Source organism: Mchenga conophoros, linkage group LG12 (genome assembly GCF_057382185.1).
Source record: "Mchenga conophoros isolate Kocher_MC1m ecotype Shallow Benthic linkage group LG12, M_conophoros_male_GT1.1, whole genome shotgun sequence".
NCBI classification, from domain to species: Eukaryota; Metazoa; Chordata; class Actinopteri; order Cichliformes; family Cichlidae; genus Mchenga; species Mchenga conophoros.
Genome location: NC_140537.1, coordinates 5,020,379 through 5,047,438, shown reverse-complemented (window position 1 = coordinate 5,047,438; position 27,060 = coordinate 5,020,379). Strand labels below are relative to the sequence as shown.

Below are 27,060 nucleotides of genomic sequence, written 5' to 3'. Positions count from 1 at the left end.
CAGGCCCTTTTACTCAGCAGTTTTTAGATAGGGCTTAATGTCAGCACCAAGTCCCCGAGGTCTTTACTAATTAGTGCAAGCCAGGTCAAGTTCTGTTGGCAACTGTACACTGAAGTGTTGTTGTCGTCAGTCATCTCCTGCTTGCCTTTTGGCCCGCTGTTGTCAGTTTGTTAGGCAGAATTACAGTTTGGACACGGAGATGAGCTGTCAGTGTGACGTGACCTTGGCTCAGGGAAACCCACAGCCCTATAGTCTGTGATAGACTGCAAACACGGTGAGATTACTTGAATATGATGGATTCAATCCTGAGGTGTAGCATGGAGAGCATGCAAATCGACTTCTGAGTTTCCCCATTTTTCAACTATATAGCTAACTAAAGTTAAGCACTAGTACTTTATACTTCTCTTGCTAGTACAGAGAAGTATCAAAACCTTTTAGCAAAGCAGATTAAATACAAGATCATGTAAATACAAGCCAAAGTCCGGTATTTAAATGTTAACCATATGCTAGCACAATGTACTTTAATCTGCAATAATCTCCAAAAATGTGTGTGTTGATCTTTTTTGGCAAACTGATAATGGAACGAAAAAGTTCCTCTAAGCTGTAATTTTAGTTTTTGCTTCTTTCTGTTTGTTTTTCTTTATTGTTGTTTTTACAGCCTACAATTTTACTGCAATTTCACAACACTCATCGGTGCGGTTTCCAATAGTAGCACACGTCTGTTTGTAGCAGGCTGCAGCGAGTAGATCCCCGTAGACTGCCCTGTTAATATACCTCACTTCAGTGTGCTTACAGCCTAGTACCAACAATGCTTTTGGTAGCCATAGCCATTTTACCCCTTCATAACAAATGTAACTAAACTTAGCAGCATCTACCAGGCCTCACTAATTAGTTCCTTAACTGGACCTCTTAGCACCCTGCATGATATTGTTGCCTTCTGGAGTATCTGACAAATAGCGCAAGGTGTGAGGTGCAGCTTTCAAGTCAATGATGAGACCAGAGGGTGAAAGAAAATATTTACTTTGCACAGGGATGGAAGTGAATGTAGGTCAACATTTGGACTAACATTTGACATCTTACTAGTCGTAATTTTATCTGTTATACCAGGGGTATCAAACATAAGACCCAGGGGCCTGAATCAGCCCAGTAAAGACTAAACTGATACAAAACTGATACATATTGTTGAAATTACAATATGTTGTTGCTACATAAAGATATCTCAGGGATTAAATGTGTAGTTAAACTTCTTTTCACTGACAGAAAAGAGAGTTTCACTGGTCCAGCCCACTTAAGATAAAATGAGTTTGACTTCCCTGCTTTACACCACACAAAAGACTCCCGCTGAGCTCTGCTCTGAAGTCAGTGCGTGCAAACACACAAACACTGTCACACACAAACACAGAACGGCACAGTCAGTAACAAGCTCGTCCCTAAATGAGGTGAGAGGGGAGGAGAGGCGAGTTACTTTTCCAAGTAGATGACAATGGCGACAACTCCTCCAATCGAGGTGGAGCTCAATTATCAGTGGAGAGAGGGGGCTCTGTGGGGCCGCGGTGCATGAAAACTGGGTTAGAAATGAAGTTAAGTTGAAGTGATTGAGTGACGCTCGGTGCAGAGCTATAGCATTAATTCAGTTCAAGTGCTCACACTATTACCTTCGCAGGCTGTGACAGGCCGGTAAATGATAATGGATTAACTGATGAGCAAGGTAGCAACGCACACACGAATCCACACGCAGCACATGTATGTGAGCATAATGAAGGCGCTTCTCTCCGATTCACACACTCATCGACTCGGTTCTCCAGAGCAATTTGCCTTGCTCTCAGACAGTTTGCTGCATTCAGGCAGAACTCGATACATACCTCTTCAAACAACATGAAAGCGATGTTCATCGACCAACCCCGACTAGATCAAGAACACGGTCTCCTTCTGCATCCTGTAAGCACTCCATTTATTCACTGCTCCATTTCCAATACACTAGGAGCACGCAACACTTCCATCTGAACAGGAAGGACATGATGCCCCATCACTTTTTACAACTCATAGGAGAGAGTCAGAGGGGGATAAAGAGAGTGGCAGGCAGAAAAATTGAAAACAGCAAGAAAAAAGAAAGCATCTCTTATAACATACTGAAGTAATTTTCACATAACAGCTTTTTCCTGTTACTCTCATTGTAAAACAGCTCCGATTGAGCATCAGAGAAACATGAGGACGTGGAAGACAAAGTAAAAAAGTCCGGAGAAATAGCTCATAATGCTAGACTGACCACAGGATGACCTTCTCTTCCCGGATACATAAATCAGACCACCGCAGTGGGAAGCCTCAAGTCGTCGAGTCTCCACTCTTACACTCTTTAACCCTGCCAGTCCTCTTTATATTTATACCTCCTTATATAAGTACAAGCAGGCACATGGGAGAGTGCTACAGTGCTAATGAAGACTTCCGCAGGGCAGAGCCATAGCACGGCGACAGCTAAAACAGCACATCATTAAAAGTGGTACGCCACCAACATAATAATGGTTACGACTCTCTCGAGTTCATTAAAAACTAAAAGGTAAACGGTGGAGCCGTGTAAACAAAACAAGGAAATTGGCAGGCTATGCAGAGGCAATTCCAGTCGTACAGCGTTTGAAAATTTCGCTTTGTTGTTATTGTTGTTGCTTGGAGGAGCACCAGATGGATGGAGTTTACACACTGTGTCAGTTTTTCAAAACATGATTGATAGTAAGAATTAGACCGGCCGGAATTTATGCAATTTATCCGTCAATTAGAGGAGGCCTGCTTTAACCTCCTAGGACCTGGTGTCCACATATGTGGACATCACATTTTGGGTTATTTAGACCAAAATACTCAATTTTGCTCTACAAGGGCCTGATATCCTTTTACGAGGACATTATACTGCTACTGTTCTATTTAAATTTTAAATGAATATCCTCATATGTGGCTCTCATTTTTCTTAGAAACAGAAATAAGGTAAAAAAAAAAAAAAAATCTGGTTATTCTTTGTTTTTACATTCATCGGGTCCCAATCAGCCCAAATATCAAAGAGAAATTAAAAATGCATGGCGTGGAAGAGTTCTTAGGAGGTTAAAGGTGGTCAGTGGGCCCATGTTTCTGATCACACAGAGAAGCTGCTGTAGCAAAAATTTGATGGTCGTCACCTCCTTCCCCAATCTTCATCATATTACTGCAGGAGATCTGCTCGACTAAGATCAGACCTTTGATAGAGAGGTGTTGCTTGATGCTGCACAAGGTAGCAAAGTAACCATGCTGACATCTATCCAGTCCAAAGTAGGAGGAGCAACAATTAAGGTGTCTTAAATTGCTGGGCTCAACTGCGATGTCCTACAAACTAGAAATAATTACTACTTGGTAGGAATGGATGGCAGTATCTGTGGGGACTAATACAGTAGATGCTTCCTTTCCAGTGAAGGTGAAATATTACATGGACATGTAGTGAATGTTAGAGAAGTGGAAATCCCATTTGTATGCTCAAGATGCATCTTAATGTCAGGTGTGAATGTAATTAGGCACCAATATGAGATGCATGTAAATGCAGCGTATAAATCGCACAAAAGTACATGCAATCGACTGTTGTGGCAAACCACAGTGAAAATCAGCTCCTCCACGTAGGTCACACTGAAAACAAACACTCTTTTGCAAAATCAATTTGACCCATGTCTGGTTCAGCTGGTTCAAAATACACTAGTGTACTCATCCTATGCCAGAGGGAAAACATGTGATGCAGGATCACATTCCCTCCCAGCAGACCTGAAGCAGAGAGGGGCCAAAACAGAGCACGCTGATGGTCTGCCACGGCAGTTCACCCTCCAGTCACCCCTTCAGACTGACAGGGTCCAGGAGTCAAAGCATCATTTTCTCCTCTCATAGCCAGTTGGCTCCCGCTGCAGATTGGCATCTCTGCGGGCAGCCCCAGGGCAGCACACATTAGCATACCCACATGGTGGTTGGCCTTAGTTTGTTGGATGATGACAAAGAAAGCAGAAGGTGGCAACTGGCCCATCTTTTAGACAGCTACCCATCAGTTTTGGAGCAAAAAGATATACTGGCATGATGATGTGGATAAAGAGAAGGGGAGGGGGAGCTGGTGAAAGAGTGGACCACAGGAGAAAACATATAGCTAAAGGCACAAGGCAAATGTGTAGACCTCTTTGTCACTCCCTTCCTCTGGCTGCAGTGTGCCATTTCACTGCAGGGGGTTCTGTTCCACCAAGACCAAGAGTTGGGTCCATGAAAGCTTGTTTCCTACCATTTAGCACAAAAGCACTCTTTGCAGCAAGCTGTTTCTGCAGTGACAAGAGAGTATCCGGTCTTCCTGGTGCTGACAGGCCAGCAGAGTCCTGCTGCGGGCTTTTTGTCCAAAGAGGACACATCATCACCGGTACCGAAAACCTGCAGATGAACTGACACCAACTGTCCAGAATGTCCAAGTACTCTTTTAACGAAGGCCAGCAGAAACGCTCCATATCTCTGGTTTCAGCCACTGAACTTTGGACACAGACACAAAGCCGATAGACTTCTCACTACTGAGCCACAGTTGTATTAGGTTTTCTATGGCTTACTCAAGAATGTGCCTCGCAGCTATCTGGCCTCTCAGTGGATCGACAGCGGTAATGCAATGGCTGTTTGTTTCCAATGTCCCTCCTGCTAATGCAATAGTGTTTTAAGCCCTCAGGTGGAGGTGTTAGTTTATATTAGAGTTTCTGTCGGTTGGAGATGTTATTTCCCTTTAGATGAAAAACATATTGGTGAAACTTGTCACTTTCCAAGTTGCGCAGAGTATGAATCAGTCTTTCATAACAAGTTCCTGTTGAACAAATGGCTTTCAAAATTAGTATCGAACAATGTTTAGACACAGTTGTCAGAGACTACACAGAAACATGAGGTAGTTAGAGATACAACTAGGTTTGGATACTTGACGCCTTGTAAAAGTTTAAAGTTATGTACCTAGGTGCTTTTATTTGTAAATAATAACACAATGGGCTACATTACATTTTCTATTAATTATGACAAATGTGAATACATGGCTGTAACAAACCATTTCAAAGTCCAGAATTGAATGTAGGCTCTAATAGTAATATCAAAAGAATTGGGGTCTATATTAGAACTTTTCTGTAATTAGTGCCACATTACTGCTTAAACATTGAATCATTGTGTCATGTTCACATTAATGTTAGAAACTACAACAATGACCGCGCTGCAGACACATATAGCTCATGTCAAACTCCATTCTTAATATCTTAAATAGGGTTAATTAATGTGGTAGTCTTGCACAGAAGCCATACAAGTTTTATTTAGATGACTGATGTTTCAATTAAGTTCTTAAATTAGCCTTGTTTTTAGAAAAAAATTGATTGCGTTTTGAGAGCAGGTAATTTGTTAGTTTGGCACTGCTTTTTATGTTTTGGGTTTAAATTAGAGAACAGTAAGACTGCAGGGATATTTAATAGAGACGTACAGTAATACCTAGGGTTGGATGCAGAATCATATGACAGAAACTGACAATTCAGAGCAGTTACATTTCTTTCAAGGTTTTCTCATGTAAATAAATATGAGAACTGACTATTGTACTGTAACTGTACAGTATATACAAGACAGAAAATAATGAAAAAGCAGAATGGGTTCCCTTGAAACATGTCAGAGTTTGTCACTGCTGCTTTCAATTCCCAGCTAATGTTAACACATTTTTGGTGCCTGTCGTGCCGGTCAGCTCCGTCGCCCATAAAGATCTGCTGTGGAGTATGACAAGCCACCAGCTGCATCCCGCAGATGCATGTGTTGACTGTGCCATTACATTGGCTACAAATGGGGAAAAAATTGATACAGAGAAGTGTGCTGTTGAGCACGTTTGTTTTCTATCCCTGCGTCTCCTTCCTGTTTCTCTGCTTGCTTTCTTCCACCCTCTTTCAGTCTCCTCTCACCACCTGTCAAATCTGCGCCACAGACACAAAACGTAGCACACGAGCCAAAACTGCTTTAAGCTACTGATGCAGACAATATGTAGAAATGAAAAAGTACACGAAGATGGTATGAAAGTTGCCATGGAAACCACCTCTCCATCGCCACTAACAAATCGGCTCATTCAAGGTTCACTGGAGACAGTTGGGCCAGAAACGGCAAAACAAAAATGAACATGCTGCATTTCAGTGCGCATGGAGCATAACGCAGCATTTAGGCGATGCATAATATTCTGAGGTAATGTGCTCAAGGCAGGAATTAGAAAGCCAAACTGGACACCATAGCTTGGAGTAGTTTGTAAATCGGGATCCTTCTCATACTTACCTAATTCCCATAATTCTACTGTATAGCTCTGTGTAAATAATCATTCTGTACATTCGATAATCTTTAATCCTACAACTGTTTACAACTTGCATAGTTCCCATTTCTGTATAGCTGTATATCCCAGATTCTGTAAAGTTATTTATTTCATATTCTGTATAGTTTTTCATATTTATATCCTGTTCATATCCTGTACATAGCTTGTACTCACTACAACCTGTACATACTTATAGTTATAGAATATTCACAACATACTTCATACCGTGTACATTATAACATACCATAATAGACCCATTTCTGTAATATACTCACATATCTATATTATTGCTAATATATATTGTAATATATCTATATCACTAAAGCACTTCTGGATGGATGCAAACTGCATTTCGTTGCCCTGTACCTGTGCATGTACAATGACAATAAAGTTGAATTCTATTCTATTCTATTCTAATTCCACAGCCACTGGCTAAAAATGCAAAAAAAATGTAATTAGTGGCTAAGCCCTGCACGCGCCTCGTGTAAGTTTATGTTTTGCAAAAATAGCGTCAGATGATCAAGTGTTTCAGAGTGGAGGGGCGTGTGTGTGTGCGCGTGTATTTCTGAGATTGGAGTGCGTATCAGCATCACCTTGAGTGCCTGCTTTCTTTACACAGTCAAGTCACGTCCTCACCCAGACACAAACGAAACCAAAAACTCAAGCAAGAGGCTGCCAGAGAGGAAGAGATGGAGGGAAAGAAATTGGTGAAGAGAGGAAGAAATAAAGGTAAAGAGAGCGAGGAGTCCAGGTCCCACAGAGAAAACGTGTGTGTATGTGTTTGCGTGCGAACGGCAACATTTCCCATTTCTTATTTGGCAGTTTAAGTTGCTCACCTGCGCCTGAAAGTCTGAAATATAAGCTTAAGTTGTCAGGGCGATGTCGTGCTTTCACCGCAAATTCCACCTTACAGTCAATTCCCGACGCACTACACCACTCTACATCTGACAGATATTTCACAAGGAAATTGCGTAGCAACAGAAGCTCAGGAGAAGCGAGGAGAGAAGGAAGAAAGGGGAAGAAGGGGAGAACAGTGGGAATGTGCAGAAGAGAGACTAAGTGGGGATTGGGCGGGTAGGAAAGGGAGCAAGGAGGAAAGAAAACAGATGCTTGGAGAAGGGAGAGGAATGGGGAAAAAGGCACAACAAAGCAGGTGAACAGGGACTGAGGAGGGAAGGAGTAATATAGTGGGTGAGGTAGAGGAAAGGACAAACGTATAAGGAGCAAAGAGGAGAAGGTTGGATCAAGCAAAAAATCGTGACTGAGTGGAGCTGAGCTATGAATGTTGCATGGTGAATGGGACAGCTGTCTGGAAAATAGTCCACAGAGATGCATGGATCGTTTCAGGGCATCAAGATGAGAAGGGGGGGGGGGGGGGGGGGGGGGCATTTACAATCTACAATAAGAAAAACTGATGCACTGCAGCAATAGCTAAATGATGTGCTCTGCAGTTTGGGGTGGGGGTTTGGAGTTTGGGTGTCCAGCCTTCGGGAATAAGCCTAGATAATCCTGTCGACTGCTGGTGTGTGTGTGTGTGTGTGTGTGTGTGTGTGTGTTTGAGAAGAGTGTGGGGGGGTTAATAGAGATATGGCAGTGACTGGAACGAGGACTGAAGATAGAGGCCGAGAACTAAAGAAGATGGACTAAGGGGTGTGTGTGTGTGTGTGTGTGTGTGTGTGTGTGTGTGTGTGTGTGTGTGTGTGTGTGTGTGTGTGGGCTGTGAGGGCCTGAGCCCGCAGTCCAGATGAAGGAAAGTAATAAGGCTTAAACACACACACACACACACACACACACACACACACTAGAGGTGCGGCTATCTTTGTTACTTGAAAGCTGCCGATAACAGCGGTTAATATTTGATGCCAATACATAGAGCATGCGGATCATTTTCATTCAACTTACAAACATTTGGTGCCTCTTCCAGCTCTATGTTTTTATTCTTGGACAATGGAGCAGAACTGCATGATTCACAGTTCAAAAAGACTCATTTGTGCAAAACCCTCAGCTCATTTTTAGAGCCTGACCAGTATAGGATTTTAAGACCAGCATCGACACCAGTGTTTGGTGATTTAATGAAATAAATTTAATGAGAACATGAAACATAAATATTTGTTATGTGTAGTTATAGCATGACAACACTTTTTAAAAATAATCATGTTTCACTGTCATTGTCTCTGGCTAATATTGGCTGATACTCATTTTTAGCTACCATTGCTTTCTAACTTCCCTCTGATTGGCTGCTTCTTAAAAACAAAAGACTGATGGAGCTGCTTTCCTCACGACCAGGGCCATGTGCCTGAGATGACCATGTAAAGCATATCTATTCTCAATGGCATCACGCAGAGCCAAGAGTAGAAAAACTGCTTCATTGTAGAGGAATCGCTTTACAATAGAGCAGAGTTTGTAATGCATGATGATGGCTGCGATGGTGTTTGGTGGTGGAGGGATTTCCACTATAGGTTAGTGTCAGCAGTCATCTCTCATTTAGCGCTCCTTTCAGCTTCACCCAAGCACAGATGATGCTGTGGTCAATTTTCTTAGCTAATATATTCTCTCCCGAAACACCCTGATAACACCACCTTTATTAGTTAACATCACCTTATGCTCAAGTGTGAGGTGCATTGTCCTTTGCAAGTGCATGCGTATCTTCGTGTGTGTGTGTGTGAGAATCAGAGAAAGATGGAGGGAGAGTTTGACAGTATATTTGTGTGTGTCAATAAGCAGTGCTGCTGTTTTTTCTCCCCTTTTTGGACAGCTGTATGAATTAGGATTTGCGTGTGCTTATAAGAGTCAAATGAAAGGCACTGAGGATGAGATGATTTACTCTCGTCGGCTTAAACGAGCCCATCACCAAATCACACGCGCATTAAAATCCAAAATGCTCCTGATTATAGACCAGTCAAACACACTGATTATGAATGCTAAGAAACCAAAAAGATTTTCAAGTTGCCCTCTACGCGCTCAGTCTTCTCGCTTTATACAGAAACCTTTCCCTTATACTACCCTTTCTTCTTCTCTTCTCTTTTACGGCTGTTATGTAGGCCCAGGAACATTGTTAAAGCTCTGAGACCTTGACCCGTTCTATTCTTCTGTTTACTTGTTCAAAAGGAGAATACAAATCTTTATGCCGTGTTTGATGAAAGCGTCATTTAAATGCCACAATGTAATCTGAGACATAGAGCCGTCCTGACGCACGGCATAAGCCAGACTGCAAGTAAAACCTCATTGGAGGGACAGTTTGATTGGACGCCTGCCAGTGCCCATGACCCTCTCATTCAATTGTACACGAAGACAGCAGTCCTTAGGGTGCATTTAGGCGCTCCTGTTTACAACAGTCTGGATTGTTTACGGCCGATATTTAACAGGTAACAGGACAGTGGCAAATTCTGAAGGGAGGCGCTTTTTTCTCTTCGCTAAGCCTCTGTTGTAGCTCCAGCGAAGCCAGTCAGTACGCCATTAATCTGCTTTTAATTAGATTAAAGCGTCTCTCACAGAAACAGGAAGCAGCACTCTTGTGTCTCGAACAGGGCCAAACAAAGGCTCCAATTGGCAACTAAATCTCACAGTGCTTCCTCCTACTTTCCTGGAACCATTCTTGTCTCATAATTATCACTTTACTCCAACTGCTCAGGTTTGGGGAGATGTGGGAGGAGAATGACATGGTTAATCATCTGAAGAGCCTGATGTTGCCGGCTACTGTGAATTCCTGGCACTTTTTTGGAGTTTCACAGAGCACAGTAGGAGGAGACAGAGGACACTGAGGGTTTTTGAATAGGAAACAAAGTTAGAGCTGTTATGTTAATGCACTGCTACTGGAGAAGTGCTGGGAATTAGAGATGCCCCACTGTCCTCTGCCAAACGCAGGTGGATAAATGCTGCCATGCATGAACACACACAAACACATAATAATCTTCAAGGACTTCACTCCACTAATGATGTGTAGCACAGTCACTCTCTATGAGCTCTCCTAGGAAAAGCATTATTATGCAAACCTCTTTGTATTTCCAACAAAACACACGGTGGTCCCACTTACATAAACCTCTTGCTCCCCTCATTTGTTTTTCACTCCGTGCCTTATTATCAGTCCTTTTCATCACTGAGTAGTTGAAGCGGGAGTCGCAGTAGCCAAAATGTCAGCTCGGAGCCACTGGCTATTCTTATAATTAGTCCTTTTTCCTGTGTGTTTTATTAGCAGCAACAAAGGCAAAACTGGAAGACAGGGAGTGTCAAGTTAGCTGTAGGTGGCTGAGTGTGCTCAACGGATGACACTCCAAACAGCTGGTGTGGCAGATAGGGAATCAGATTTAATCTCAGCAAGGTGGGAAGTGGGCGTGTGGAAAAAACATTAGCATCTGGGTAAGCTTTTATAATATTTCTTTTTTAATATGTTGGTATACAAGCAAATTATGGTACTACAATGGTAATTTCACTATAAATTTAACTCTCAAACACCACAAACCTTTGGCTGATATGCTCCTCCACCATCACCCATCATGGCATTACAATATACCAGGTCATTTACAGATCCAGACAGTAGTTTTCAATGGTATTAAATGCTTTCTCATTAACTGATATTAGGGCTGGGCGATATGACCCAAAATTCATATCTCGATATTTTTTAGCCGGATGGCGATATAAGATATATATCTCGATATATTTTTTTTAAAGCCATAAAGTAAGAACAAAAAGAGAGTTCTTAGTCAAAGCTGTGTCCCAGATGTCACACAGGCACTTTTATTAACATAGAGCAGATGTACATAAAATTTACTCAAAAATAAATTATGAGCATTTATTAAATAATAATGCTCCATAAATAAAAGAAAACAATGTTGTTTTTGTGCATAACAAAAAGCTCACAATTGTGCAGTCAAAATGTAAACTAAAAGACGCTGAGCACAATAACAAAGACAGATTTCACAGCTGCTCTGTTCCCAACTTGTTCCCAACTTGTACTGACAGCCTGGAGTTTGAAATCCACTTCACAACCACGTCTCTTAACAGGTGCCATTTATGGTCCTTATACACAGTAGGGTAATATTACGTTGAAGCACAGTACGTATCACTCCGCGAGGCTCAGCCGTAATGCTCCGACAATCCATCAAGCGGTGCAGCTCCGTAGCTTACCAAAGTCGTACTAAAACATTTTTTGACAGATTGCTGAGTGCTGTGTACCACATAAAATCGGTTCGCGGCCATCAAGCACAACCAGAATTCATACATAAGGCGCGCTATCAACTTTTGAGAAAATGAAAGGATTCATTAGCGTGGTTAGCTCGTTAGCGTGGTTAGCTAGCTAACACATTGACGCCGTCCAGCCCCATGCACGGGGCGATGCGCAGTAACTCGTTAAAGGAGATTTGCAGTGTCCATCTTGTTGCTTCCTGCAGGTGAAGCGATGGGGGAGGAGGGGGAGTTGTGTTCAGTGAAGGAGAGGCGAGGCCGAGTAGCGTAAAGACGAAAGTGGACAAAAGAGAGGCAAACTTGCGGCTCCACAAGTATAATTATAATGTAACATAGACTATATCGATATAAAGGATATTGTCAGATCTTATATCTCGTATAAAAATATATCGATATTTTTTAAAAACTCGATATATCGCCCAGCTCTAACTGATATAGTACTCATAAATATTGTATTTAGGCAATGTATTATAGCATAGCTCACACCAGTAGAGGGCAGTCTCTACTGGTGGAAAAAGCAGCTGAGCTCAGTGAGCTGTGAAAGATGGTGACAAAACAAAGGAACAAAAGCAACTTCTAAATAAGAAGGAATACATCTGCCCCTGCCTGGAAGTATTGTGGACTGACTTCTTCGAGCAAGAATCAGTGGAAGAAGGATGGGAAGGGATTTCTCCATTCTAAATCAATTACATTTAAATGTTATATTAGACTAGTTCTGCTACAGTCACACTCGGGAAAATACTCGTGGCACAACCAGAATTATTGCAAGCATGGTTTGAAATGGCTACTCTGAACACAGAGGCCAACTACTTGCAATCAGTTGCCATTCTCACAGTCTCAGAGCCTGGTTCTGCTGGAGGTTTCTTCCTGTTAAAAGGGAGTTTTTCCTTCCCACTGTTGCCAAAGAGCTTGCTCATAGGGGGTCATATGATTGTTGGGTTTTTCTCTGTATGCATTATTTTAGGGTCTACCTTACAATATAAAGTGCCTTGAGCTCACTGTTGCTGTGATTTGTTGCTATATAAATAAAATTATATTGAACTGAAATAAAATTGAATTGGAAAGTGACTTTGGTGTGTCATTAAAATTAGCCAATCCTCAATCTCCCAAAAAATTTCAGTGTAGAGGAGGTTATTCATCAGTTAAGGTCTGGCACCTCTAACAGGTTCGGAGGATACAGGTTTTCATAGTCTTAAGACATTCTGCACCTCCACAGTTCTTTTGTATTTATCTTCTGCATTAAGCTTGTTGACTTTAAGTTTAAGTGACTTTATGCACGTGCCTTATAAATGAAACTGCTGTTTCCATTGTCAGGGTGATAATAAAAAGCCAATAAGATGGAGTCTGTCTGGTATCAGTCTGCTGTCAGTTTGGCTTAATGGGATGAAATTGCCAATTACATGCAATCTGTTTGTGAGAATACAACAATTAACTGCAACAAATTGGTGAAAATCACAAATCTGTTGGCATCTAAATACACAGAAAGTTCCATTAAACAAAAACAAACATTAACTACTCACTATTACCTATGCCAGAACCTCAAAGAGAGAACCCTCACTGGGTGTTGCACACTGCTTTTTCTCACTCAATGGACATCATGGCAGGGTCTAATGATTGTGATATATGAAGCTGTTTGTTATTGTCTAAAATATAGTTCAGCTAACTTACCGGCAATTACACTGTTAACAAAAGCACGTGGGAAGGTTACAATGTAACAAAAGCCCAAAGTTGGCATTGGTGTCATCTAATTTAGTGGTTGCAAGGATCACATAACACAATACAGAACTCCATAACCTCACGGGGAGAATCATGTCACTGTAATGTGCCATAGGGAAATACTTCCCAGCATATACTTTCACAGGGCTCTTACCAACAGATATTACTTATCAAACCAGGAACGGGGGAAAGTTTCACACCTTTTAACATTAGGATACAATGTGTCTGATTTCTGTCTCAAATGCTTCTTGCCTGTCTTTTTGCTCTTACAGCTATTTAATCACCCATAGACATACAAAGTGTAAATGGGTAGTACGATCTGTGTCTTTATGTAAAGGCATCACTTATCTCTTGTTGCCACAATTTTTTGTTAGTGATAGACACAGTTTAAAAGAAAATGCTTGAAGAGCATGATTATGACTAAGTTTGGTTCCAGGATTCGTTTGTTTAATTATACTCCATGTAAATATAAAGTCTCCTGTGTTATAATATCTGTTTTGGGGTTTTGTTTGTTTGCATCCAATTTAGTTTTGTCTCATCTGACTGTTGTGACAGCAAGGGAACAGAAATATAAAACCGATCCGAGTCAATCGTCCTTTTCTTAGAGCAGGGTAGACCTTCCTCTGGACATGGCTGCATCCACTATAATAAGGACACACAACACATTGTGAATTTGGCACAAGGAAGGTGTAATGCCAAGAGAAATGCAACGACAGCAGCTACAGAGAGACAGAGAGTGATACAAGGTGCCAGACAGTCTGGAACCAATACTGTGCGGAGTGGATGCTATGCGTCAAGACAGCCAAGAAGCTGAGGGTGAGAAAGTATGTGTGAATGTGCATCGGCCATGTGTCTGTGCAAGCATTATATGCTTATATACACGCTTTGTTTGCCATCTGCATGTCTGGATTAGATGGTCGTGACGTAGCCATCACTATTAGAGGTCTCACCTGGCAGCAAAATGTAGCGCCAGGAGAGGAGATGGAGCAGGGTGGCAATTGGAACAAGCAAGTGGTGCGTTTTTGTGGTTAACAAAGGGGCAAGTGAGTCACTGCAGTCAGCTGGTTGCGGACTAGCATGAAGACAGCGAGGCCAGGAGTCAGCATTCGTTATGGAGGTGTTAAATTCCAAAGGCATGAAAATAGAGAGCTTCTACTTGGTACCACTGCTTGGAATTTGGGAGATGGTGAGGTGTTTATTGTAGGCTAAACTTTTCCTCCTGACTAGAATTGTGTTTATCTGAAGTAGACTTGCCAGCAGGGTAATGACGCAAAGATTCCTTATTTTGAAAAATGGATCTGCTTTATCACATTTCCCTGCTGAGGCAGGATGTTCATCAAGCCTTTGGGCAAGTGGCTGTTTTTATCCTTTTCCTCCACCACTTGAAGCCATAAAGAGAGATATAGCAGGGAGGATTAAAAGAATCAGATTCTTGCCACAGAGCCATTAAGTGAAGTATTTCTCCTCCATGTGAGGTGACAACACCAGAGACAAACAATCAAAGTGGAGCTCTATTTTCTCTAACTCAATTGAGCCCCTGACTTTTCCGACATCAAGAGCTAAGACGCATCAGAGACAGAGATGACTCCGACAGCAAAACAGTCAGTGTTCATTACACTACACATCGAGATCCCCAGTGGGTTGATATCAAAGTGGGTTACAGAATACAATAAATAACAGCTCACACTAGTGTTGTTTGTCAATGCTAAGACTTCTCCGCAAATTAAATGCTTGGCTTGCTAGAAAAACAAAAAAACAACAACAAAAAAACAGTGATGCATGTTACACAGTTGTCATCTTTGTAAACGCGGGTGTTTTCTCAACTGCTGGTTGAGAGACGAGGGTTGTGGGTTTGCGCGACGAGAGGAGTGCAATAAATCTCTCATGGATGGAGAGAGCACCAAAGTGGCAGAGAGCAAGACAAATGAGAATTAGTACTGGAGGTGGAAAGAGAAATGGAAAGCGCTGAAGCTTTTCAAACCCAATGTCTTTATTGCTCCGTCACATTGCCCTTATTGTCAAGATATGACTAATTAGCTATACTTAAAGCAGTTTGGATCAAAAAGCTTCACTTGAAATTAGACACAGATTACCAAAAAGATTCATCATGGTGGGAATAAGCACTGACACATCAAACACATCCACCAAGTTTCCAACCATTTCCTCATATGAAAACATACAAGTAGTGTAGCAGTAAAAGGGTATTAGGGTTTTAACTATTGATCATTTTTCTGCAGAAAGAATGATCTCAGTCTTTTCATAAGTCGCAATGATTGCAGAGTTTCTGCCCTGGTGTTATTAGCCAAGGTCCGCTTGGGCTAAAACAGCTTGAAAAACCCACAAAGACACTTTAAAAAGGACAAAACAACAAAGCAAATGTTAGAGAGCTGATATCTGTCCACTTATCTCTACTAATTAGTGACTATAACAGGCTAGAAGGTTTTTGGGAACAGCGTTAACTGCTTCTCATTGCTCTCTCGCTCTTATATATAAACACCTTGACATCTTTTTCTGTCTCACTTGTCACCCATGGTGAGTGCAGAGATGCACCTAAACCAAAGCTCTGTTGTTCCATGTGTGGCTCACAATTAGCGTTACAGAAGGGTACTGGTGCCAAATTAATTGAGGGCAATGTTAAAATGCCCCGCTGCCAGTCAAACTGCTGGTGGAGACCCTGCTCGGGTCATTTTTTTTTTAAATTTAGTAGTATATGGCCAAGTGCATACAAAAGTAATGATATTTTCACTCACTTCAGTATATCAGTTTAATCTAATTAATATTTAATCATTAGCAGAGTGCCCACATTTTACAACTCTGTCTGCACTATAAAAACAGGGATGGTAAAAAGAAAGAATAATTAAGAGGCTTTCTCTAGCATACACAAAACACTCCCTCTGAGGTAATTACACTAATAAACTCTTTCTTAAGAGTTTAAGATTATTTGATGAACTGGTTAAAATCTGCAGCTCTTCTGATTAATTGCTCCTTCCATAATTCTTCTTCTACCCTATTGCAATCTGGAAATATTAAATATCCATCCATCCATTCGCGTCCGCTTATCCTTTTCAGGGTCGCGGGGGGCGCTGGAGCCTATCCCAGCTGTCATAGGGCGAGAGGCAGGGTACACCCTGGACAGGTCGCCAGTCTGTCGCAGGGCCAACACACAGAGACAGACAACCATTCGCGCTCACATTCACTCGCACATTCACACCTATGGGCAATTTGGATTAACCAATTAACCTATCCCCATTAAGTGCATGTCTTTGGACAGTGGGAGGAAGCCGGAGTACCCGGAGAGAACCCACACAAACACGGGGAGAACATGCAATATTAATATTTAGGTATTAATGTTTCTCCTAGGGTTGCATAATTAAATAAACTAAACTACATTGCACTTTTAAAGAAAATGGAAGACGATCTGGCTAGATGGAAGTCTCTATATTATTCATGGGAATCGTCGCTTCAATAAAAAACGCTGGTCTAAGGAGCTTGGAAAGAAAGACGTGTGGACTTCTTTAAGTTTCTGGAAGACGTTTCACCTCTCATCCAACAAGCTTCTTCAGGTCTAAGAGCAATTGGCGGAGAGTCCTATTGGACTCAAAGGCTACGTCCACACTAGCCCGGATAGGTTTGAAAACACTCCGTGTCCACACTAGCATTTTCGGTCGTTTTCACAGAGTTGTGCGTCCACAATGAAATGGCCGAAAACGCTTACGTTCCAGTACTGCGCATGCGTGAAACGCAAGAAGATTCAGCCTGCCTCATTTCTGTCTGCTGTTTATTTACTTTCCGGCTCTTTGAAACGTCACGGCAAAATGTCGAGGAAAAGCACCGAGTTTTTTAAATGGACTGACAATGAGGTGGAGTTGTTGCTGCGAGTAACACAAAAGTACAATGTGCAAAAAGTGAGTGAGAGTTAAAGAATTTGAAGAAAAGCTACGTGAAGCATGTACAGACTGATTAATCTTTAATAGGGCTGTCAAAGCAAACAAAACAACTGCTGTATAATGCCCTCTGCTATCTTTGTTTAATTGGTCACATGACTGCATCACATGACTAAAATGTGTCATCGTTTTCAAAAGTCTCCGTTTTCGCTGTCCACACTGCGACGCAAAAGCACCATCTTCAAACGTATTCGTTTTCGAGAGCGTTTTCAAAACGCTGCGTTTTCCTTCAGGTAAAACACCGTATCAGTGTGGATGGGAAGCCAAAACGGAGAGAAAACGATGCGTTTTCAAATGAAAACACATTCGTGTGGACGTAGCCAAAGAGGGTCATGGACCCCCTTTTGTTCCTCTCCCTGATCACACGAGCCAAGGTGTGAAAACTGGTGTGGGTCATAGTCAGCCAAGGTTTGACACCTTTCCACACTCTATCATGTGACTTATTGAGAACAAATGACCCAAGATGTGAGTGGGCGTTAAGGCGTCTGGGAAGGGATCTCGAATCTGGATTATAGATGGCAGACGGTTGGTGTCGTAAGCCCCGCCCTCTGTTCAAATATGGTCATTCACAGTGGCCATAGATGGCTTCTTTCACTCCTCTTTCAAACCATCTGTCTTCTCTGTCCAAAATGTGAATATTGGCATCCTTGAAAGAGTGACCTTTGACCTTTAGATGCAGATGTACAGCCGAGTCTTGGCTGGGTCTCAAAAACACTGGGATGTCGTGATTGGAGAAGACTCGCCTGAGTTTCTCTGAGGGGCTGATTGACCCTCTGGGCGTATTAGTGCCAGGACTAAGGTTTGGTTTGTTCTCTGACATGCACTGGCAAGTATGGGATCTTTGGGACTCCCCCCATGACTGCTGTAAGTACACAGTCTTCATCTTAAAGTGCCCATAATGACATTGAGTTTAAAGCTTTTCCATTCTGCAATCTGATCCCACTGATAATATATGCATTTGTGGTCGGAGGCATGTGTAAGAATGATTTTACTGCAGGCCACAAATAAAGTTATCTTAATTCACTTGGGGGAAAAAAATCTTTTATTAGCTGAGCGAGCAGTTGGTCGATTTTTAAAGGCTGAAGCTTGTTTTTTTATGTCTCAAGGTAAAACGCTCTTAGTCCTGGTTTGGCTATGATCTGAACTCTTGTACTCGCACACTTTGGATGCTCTGGCTCACTGAAAACACAAATACATCCTCAGCTGTGTGAGGTGCTTTCCACCCTCCTGCATCATGAGAGTACTCTGACAGTAAAGCATAAGAGCACAGATAAAGGGAAACATATGAAGACTGTAAATGTAAGGTCTAATTAATTAGATACAGTGTTTCCTCAAAGGAAAGCTAACAACTGTTTCTCTGTCCTTTCAATATTTTATTCAGGCTGGAAGAAACCAGGAAGAACCAAGATTCCATTCAGGTTTCCCCCCCTCACCACTCTTAAGCCACTTTCACATATGTTGGAAAAACCAAATTGGAACATTATTATTGGAACAGTCGTCCTTGCTCGTATGCAGCACACATGTGCTATTCTCACACAGCTGCAAATCGGCACAACAGGACATCACACGGACTTGGTGCTAAGGAGTCGGCTGATCATAAATGCTTTAGAATTGATTAAGTATGATCTATAAGTTAACTGCATAAACCCTTTCACATCTTTTCCGTTCTCCCACCTCCTTCTCCTCTCCTGACCTTTTTCCAATCTAAGGGTAAAAGCTGTGGTTTCAATTAACTGCTGGGAAAATGTTTCAACATCTCAGGGGCTGCCACACTCACAGGCTCTTTAATGGAAAGGGTCTTTTCACAATTCTTAATCACTTTTGTTACAGCTCCCCTCCCCAGTAACTTTGGACTTCTCTAATGACGGGATAAATAACTCCGACCTTCAGTCATGCTGACATTTATATAACATTATTTTATAAGCCATACTTTACACAGCAGCTATTTCTAATCCCTGAACTACATTATTTCTCTTCCAGTGCTCACAGTACATAAAGTTGTAGTCAAATGACACCAATGCTGGAACTACAGCCTTGGACTTTTGCAGTGGGCAAACTTCCTACAGGTATTACACAACTTTTCACTTTTGTTTTCAAGAAACTAAATCATTCAATCTTATAAAAGTTCACAAACGATTTTTTGTTAAATTATTGTTTTAATGTCAGACAGTTATAGTTTTTATCCTTTCAGCCCTGGTGGTGTTTAACAGCCTTTAGATGCTACTGAAAAACTACAGGCCCTTATAGTATCTGTGCACACAGATCAGAGGGCTATTTTTCAGAGATTCAAATTATCATTGGACTGTGATATCGGCTTATTGATCCATAATCTGAAAAATAACCTGTTCCCACACAGGCTAGGTCTACACCGTACGCTATCATGGTAATATACCCTGGTAAGAAGTGAACCGTCTTCATAATAATCCTAAAGTTACATAGTTAAGCTCAAATCCTGCTTCGTAGCTCAGGTCTCTGTTATATCGGCCATCTGCTTTCACAGAACAATTTTGGAAAAACCTGATGTACTCTGACTGCCCAGCAACAACTTAGCAGACACACAAAGTACAGCATTTAACTGCTATTAGTCAGTGTCGGGCATGTTGTGTTACTTATTCACATCTGAAGCTTTTAGTATCTTTAAAAAGTTGTCTCAAAACATGCATCAGACAGCCCTCTAATCACAACCGCTGTCAAAATAAAATGCCCACAGAGCCCTTGCTCTCTTGTCTCCTCTTTTCTTCTTTTTCCAGCATACACACACACACGCACACACACACACACACACACACACACACACATAAACAAGATTAATCATTGCCCACTGCCAGGTCCAGCATGCTCCCTGCATTGACCTCTCCCTGCCTGACATCAGATCAGGACTGGGATACACATGTAATCTCCCATATCTCCCTCAGCCTTGGGAGCTGCTCTCGCTCCCTCATTGCAAACGCCCCCCAGGTGACCAGCGGATGTGATGGTGATGGTGGTGCAGGAGGTGGGTAGTGGAGTATGTGCCCCAATCACACAAATACACATTTTCACAGAAAAAACAAACAAGGCACCCAGAGGACTTTTACAGTCTTTCAGTAGCAAGCGCGTCCATCCCTGATGTTTCCCAGTGAAGAAAAAGTGATAAATGTGCTTTAAAAGACATTGTGGGTTTTGCTCTGGTGATTAAGCTTATTATCCATGCATCTCACTGTTGTTATTCTGCTGTGTGTTGAGCTAATAAATGTCAAATATGATTTGTCTGTCTGCGAGCAAGAAAATGCCGGGGCCGCTCTCTACAACACGAACCCATACACTCATCTCAGCTGTGCATGACATTTAGGCCTATAACGATAATTGCTTTCTCTGGAGTCTAAACTCTGACGGGAGTTGTTTCCACACTGTGTAATGCAATCGCAGCACCAGCCTAGCTGCTATAGATCCTCAGCTGCAGTGTGGCAGCTTGGCTTTTACCCATGAAAACCCAGCCAGTGGAAAATATTAATTATTATCCTTGTAGCTCATCTACTTTCCTTTACTTTAGGGGCAATTTAAAAAAAAGGCAAAATCTGCTTAACTTGGAAAAGCACAGCAATTAATTGTGATCTAGTTTAACGAGGGCCCACTTTGACGTGTTAATGTGGCTAATTAACAGTCAATCAGGAAGTGATATGGACTTTGAGTGCCTGCCACTAGACATTAGCCACATTTCTATCCAAAGTACCCAAAGCTTCTACTTACAAAAACTTTTTAATGTAACTAAAAGGTGCTTTGAGAACAATGGTTGTCTGCATTTTCACTGTTCAAGCATCGGAGTACATTAGATAAAGTAATCTGCCGATGTTGTGACAGGTAAATCTGAGCAGCGAGACGGCACTCTGGAGGATACAACCACTTTGGCAGAGGAAACTTGCCAAAGATACACACAACTGTGGTGAATTTTTGCAAGCTTTTTACCAGAATTGTCTGTGAGGTGGCAGAGATAGACAGGGTGAAATGTCAGCCAATCAGCACAGCAAGCCCCACACCCAAAGTTGCTGAACTCTGAGAAAGTACAGCTGCGGAGCGGTGACTTTCAAGGGAATAAATCAATTTCCACAAACTTAGATGCTGGTCCCTCCAAAGGTTCCTGCAGTAAGTTAAGTGGTTGGTAATGAAGGTGCTGATGTGTTAATACCACACAGGGGTGTTTAACAAGGGCATGCGAATTCCACAGACACCACGGACACTTTACTGCAGAGTAATGTACTGTACTGACATACACATGAGCAAATATACATCTTTCTCCTAACTCGATGAGGTTTGTACTGCAGGCTAATTTGCTTTTATGACAGTCAACTGCCTGTTACTGCCAAATACCAACAGCAGAGAGGCTATGCCTGCACGCACACACACACACACACACACACACACACACACACACACACGCACGCACACACACACACACACACACACACACACACACACACACACACACACACTCTACTGCATGAACCACATGTCAAATCTGGGAAAGATGCCCCCTGCAATGTTACCTAACATCATGTCTGTTTGTACAATGCATTAGACAACAGAGAAGAGAGAATAAGAGTCTTTTAATATTTGACTATGATCAATAAATAATAATCAGTTTGTGGATTCACAGACTGAAATTAAGGCCTCAAACAACCATGTTTTCCCAGTAACCACACTGACTCAAGTTCTCAAGCAACAGCTAAAGACATCTCATACTCAAGCTTTGTGTGTTGCTGACAAACATTTTCTACAATACTCCAGGGTGGAAGCAATGTGGCTTCTAGTTATTATGTGATAATAAATCCTTTGGGTAAGGGTAGGGTCGACTTTCCTAATCTTTTGAACGTAGTCAACCTAAATCAGGAAGTTATGACATGCCAGCTTGTTACTTTTCCACTGTGTAAATACTTGGCAACTGTATTAGCAGAAGGTTTGCTGTAAACAATGTGGCTTATCATGAATGATTAACATAATTAACGTTGCAGGGAGATGGTCAGCACCTCAGCAGTTGCTAATTAAGTCATTATATCGTGATGGCACAAACAATAAAAGCTTTTAAAAAAAACCTTGAAAACTGAAACGTTCAAGAGGACCTAAGTGTTTTTGTTTTTTTAAAACCAGAACCAGAAAAAACTCTGGGAAGTTACTGGTCAGAGCCAAGATTTTTTTTCAAATCAAATTACCTGGCAGAGCTGCTACACCTGTGTTTACTGTTTAAATTTGTGAGCTTTAGACTTCACTCACACAAGACTTGACACTGGTTGGTGACTTCCTGAACCCCAGTTTCACACAAGAGACTGACAGCAACCTTCAGAAACCACTTGCCAAACCAGTCCTGGAATGCAACCAGCAGTTGCCAGGGGATCACAGTGTGGTCTGTAGACTGATGCTTTAGCAATCAGTTTCAGAGCAACTGCCACCACCTACAACTGGATAGGGAATACACATGTTTCCTTCATGACCTGTGGTTGCCAGATGATCAGTAAAGCGCCATTTCTATGAGGTACTCATCAACATTGGTTCCTAGGTGGAAGTACCTGGTACCAGGTACTTTTTTAGCATCCTACGTTTGCTCAGTTGAGCTGAAAATATGACGTCAGACTGTATTCCACTGATTGACCAAGGTATGACGCCACTGGATGAGTCATGAGCGACACCTTCACAAGAATCAAACCCACCATTTTTGCAACCCGGCAACACACAAATGACATCGTGAGACTTGAGCCACGTTGCTATAACAACAGCACCCATACTGAACATACATGATGTAAAAGAAGATGCTGTCCATCCACTCCTAAGGTGCACTGTCAGAAACAACTTTGAGCACAGAGCAATTCAACATATTTAACAAAAGATGATTTTCAGCCTCCGTATACAGTCAGAGGCTGTTTATTGCCTGTTGTGCCTCAGTGCATTGTCACAGCATTTAACAAAAAGAAGGGCTTACAGAATTGATGCTCTCACAAGCTGCAAACAATCAACCGTCCCACTGGAGGCACAAAACCATCAAACAAAGCTAGCTCAACAGCCAGCTAGCCGAGAGCCTCTTTCTCACTCAAAGGCCTCCCACACTCTTGTTGACCACCACAGAAACGACTTGCCCCCACCCCACCCAACCCAACCACTCACTCACTAGATGAGATGTTCTGTATAGATTTAGCGTTAAAATGTTTTGCTCACAAAGGCCTACCTTTTGATGGCTCTGTGCGCTTAGGCAGATCCAATGTGTCGTAGCTTTTGTCATTCTCACCGTTTTTTCTGCCTGGAGGAGAGGAAGGAAACGAGGACGTCAGTGTCAGACAACTGGATATTGAAAAGAGACCCCAGGGTTATGCTGAGGATGATGTCAAAATCTTTGGACCGTAGGGGCAGAAAATGCATCTCAAACAACAAATAACGCACAAGTGTTTAAATGTACACACAGTACAGAGATGTAGCAACATGATATGTACAAACACTAAACTGCTTCCCTTCAGGAAATAATTTACATCAGTTGTCTAAATCCAGGTTCAAGGATAGAGGATTTTTTTTTGAACAAATAAAGTTAGTGTTAGTTGTCTCCTCCAAATAGTTATATATGATTTATTTAAAGAAAAGTTTATAAAAAATATTTTAAATGTAAGTCAATGGAAAATTTTATTTCTATATTTCAAGCTTGGCCTTTTATAAAGTGTTTCACATTTCAAGTCAAGTCATCATTCTGTTAAAGTGACTTTATGCTGTTGTTCAGGTAAAGATGGTTTTTATTTCATTGGCTAAACAAGAAAAAGTGACATCATGGCTTCATCCAAGCGTGAAAGGTCACATGACTTTTACTACACATGGAAAAAGCTTGGCCAGCTTTGACTCCAGTGAAATGTAAATGCAGTTGTCACGGGGTCTGTGTGTGGCTTCGCATGCTCCTTGCACACAGGCTAAGAGAGAGATGTCTGCAGGATTGTAAACAGTGAAAATGCTCGATTTGTATGAAAAAACGACATGAAGCCAGGCGTCAGATTCACAGAAATCCATGTCTGAATGAGGCTTTAGTGTTGCAAAACAAGATGCTGGTAAGATGGGAAGCTAGTAGCCATGGTGTCAGAATTTTCCCTCGCTGCCACCACAGCAAACAAAGAACCAGCACTGCTGTCTGAAAGCATCAAAAAAAAAGTCTGCAAGACCCAAAAAGCCCAAACATTCAAATCCGTAAAGAATCATTTACCTCTATATTTTTTGCACACTTAAATGTTCCAGATAATAGAAAACTGTAGCGCACGATCCAGGCAGCTTTAATAAAGTATTTTTTAGCTTTAATTATTGACATCCTCAGAAGTTTCAAATCACAAACGATCAAACAAATGCATAAAAAAACTGAGTGTGCAGCAGAGCTTGACATTTATGCTTAAGTGTACTAGAAAGGGGTGAAGAGCTCCAGTTGGATACTGTTAGCGGTGTTCTTCAAAGCTGTCAGGATTCATTTTATCTGGAGTCTAAAAGAATTCACACCAAAGTTCAATTTGGGGATAGATGTGCATTCCATTTCAGCATCTCTGGTTCGCTGGATTAGTCAAGCTCCACTTAAGAACACTACAAAGACAGATTTGTTGTTGACTTACCGGTTTTAGCACTCGTTTTACCTTTCACCTTTCTTAGAGGACTGACAAAAAAATCCAACCAACTAATTCTAACAAACTGAGGAGTTTGGGACAGGTGGAAGTCTATAATGCTCAGAGCTACGGTCGGTAGGTATGGTAAGGGAATGTGTGTGGAATGAATGAAACCCCCGATTTTCTTAAGTCCTTGGAACTTTCTCAGGTTTCTGGAGGACACCCAAAACTACTTCTAACTATATTCTACAGCCAGGGGGAAAGAACGAGGAGGTGGAGGAGGAGGAGGAGGAGGAAGAGGTGGGGGAAGACAGGGAGAGGATGGAGACGAGGAGAGAGCTAAAATGAGAAAGGTTGAAGAGGGGGGCACTCACCTTGATTAAACCATTCCTCTATAGTTAGCCAAGGAAGCAGCAGCAATGCCAAAAAACAAAGCAGGGAGAAGAGAGAAGAGCCATGGTGAAATAGGAGTGTGCTGTGTGTGTGTGTGTGTGTCTGTGTCACGAGGCTGTGTAATACATGAGAACAGTTTTTATCAGAAAAAGGAGTCATCTGTTACTGAATAGGAAAGGTGAAAGAGAAAAGAAAACTGACAAATAAGCTAAATAAAGAGAGAAAGACTAAAGAAAGGAAACGGTGCTTTGTATAGATAGCAAGCCATTAGCAGTTCATAGATGGTCTCTGGGACCCATGGGGATAGATTTTAAGGTGTGTGGAGGGCAGTAAAAGGCAGAGAAAAGTGTCAGATATAAAGAAAAATGAGAAAGGGGTTTTTAGATAGGTTAGCAAGCAAGAAAGAGAGAAAAGAATTTAAAAAAAAAGGAAAAGGGAAAGATTTTAAAAAACATTAAGTATCAGCTTTAAGAGGGCAGGTGAAATACACATAAAACAGCAGAGACTGCAGCAGCATTTGCGGTGCTAAATTAAAATCACTGCGTGGGAGGGGGAGAAAAGTACTCAAAGAGATTGAAGTAAGAGCCAACAATCAGGCTGTCTATTAGCCAAAACAAAGCACGAGTGCGTGCTGATTATCATGTCATATTTTAAAACAAATGCAACACTAAACGGAAGAAGAGGCCAAACTTAGCCTACTGCTGTACAGTCTGAAGGCTGTAATCATTCACTTTGCACGTGTGTTTACACGTCGGAAAGCATCCGAGCGGTTAACTGGCTTCTTTATTAATCTCTGTACACGTTAAGCATTGTGTTGTCCTGAACCCTAAACTAATGTGGTTCTCCAAAGAGCCATTAGAAGTCAGGGGTCACTGGCTGGTAGTCACATCTCATTGGCTGACTGATTAATGGCGGCCATTACTGTTGTACAGCTGGGCGATAACGGCATCATTTAGATAACAGTCACAGGAGAACACTGATTAAGACCTCTGAAGCAACACATGCATTAAGAGCTGTTGTGTTGCTGTGAGTAACTCCTTTATTTGCACACATTTGTATTGAGAGTTAGATCATCCATGCATCTGTATCTTCTACGAACTGGATAGCTGTGATTGTTTGGTTACAGTGTTTTCATCTCCTCTGTTCATCCTCCCTCTCACCTTTGGCCTTCTTGCCTCCGAAGCAGCCAGCATCGTCTTTCTTCTTCCTTTGTGGTCCCGCTGAACCTGGGGCTTGTAGCGCCGACGGGTCCTGGTACTTTTCGGCCCCCGGCACCTCTTTGTGTACGTGATAGGACAGATTCCTCATAATACAAACACAATTCTCCACAGACTGTGAAACAAAGACGGGAAAATTACCAGCTACATTCATCACAGGAATACTGAACAGCATAAATTCATAAGAACACTACAGCAACAAGCTGCTATTAGAATGAGCTCATTCTGAATCCATGATAGTGGATGACCCGGATGTTGTCTCACCTTGTTGTCCATGTCCTTCTTCCCTACAGCTGACTGAAGAGCGTGCAGCAAAGCGTCCACCAATCCCTCACATTCCCTCAGTCTGCGCCGAGCCTCTGCCCCGTCTGAGCTCACATTTCTACAGAAACAAAGTAACACACATCAAGCTTAGGAGGCGTGCATAGACGAAGATTTGTCTGAGGAAGCGAATGAAAATTTGACCAATAGGGTTTTTTTTTTTTAAATTGGAATAATCACAAGTCAATAGTTTGTGCTAAAAATAATTATAAAATTATCCATTTCAAAATATGACACTACAGTCTCCAGAATCCCATCTCATTGACTCTGGCTGGCATCCAGTGTGAAATACCAATAAAGCAGTAAGGATACTAAATCACAGTACAACTATCCACTGAGAGCCTGCTCTAATTATAAACAGT

General features: G+C 41.8%; 1 protein-coding gene across 12 annotated transcripts in view; it reads right to left on the bottom strand.

The window, feature by feature from the left end:
* The window catches only part of arvcfb (ARVCF delta catenin family member b), a 249,854-nt gene that overhangs the window by 21,085 nt on the left and 201,709 nt on the right, over window positions 1–27,060 (bottom strand). For 10 of the 12 annotated variants that reach the window (XM_085293433.1, XM_085293422.1, XM_085293421.1 and 7 more), the window contains 4 exons: window positions 26,642–26,759; window positions 26,321–26,492; window positions 25,142–25,159; window positions 23,372–23,443 (listed from right to left, as the gene is read on the bottom strand). In XM_085293433.1, the coding sequence (XP_085149559.1) occupies window positions 23,372–23,443; window positions 25,142–25,159; window positions 26,321–26,492; window positions 26,642–26,759 (380 nt within the window). The remainder of the gene's footprint in view (window positions 1–23,371; window positions 23,444–25,141; window positions 25,160–26,320; window positions 26,493–26,641; window positions 26,760–27,060) is intronic. The other 2 variants (XM_085293425.1, XM_085293427.1) reach the window with 1 other exon arrangement.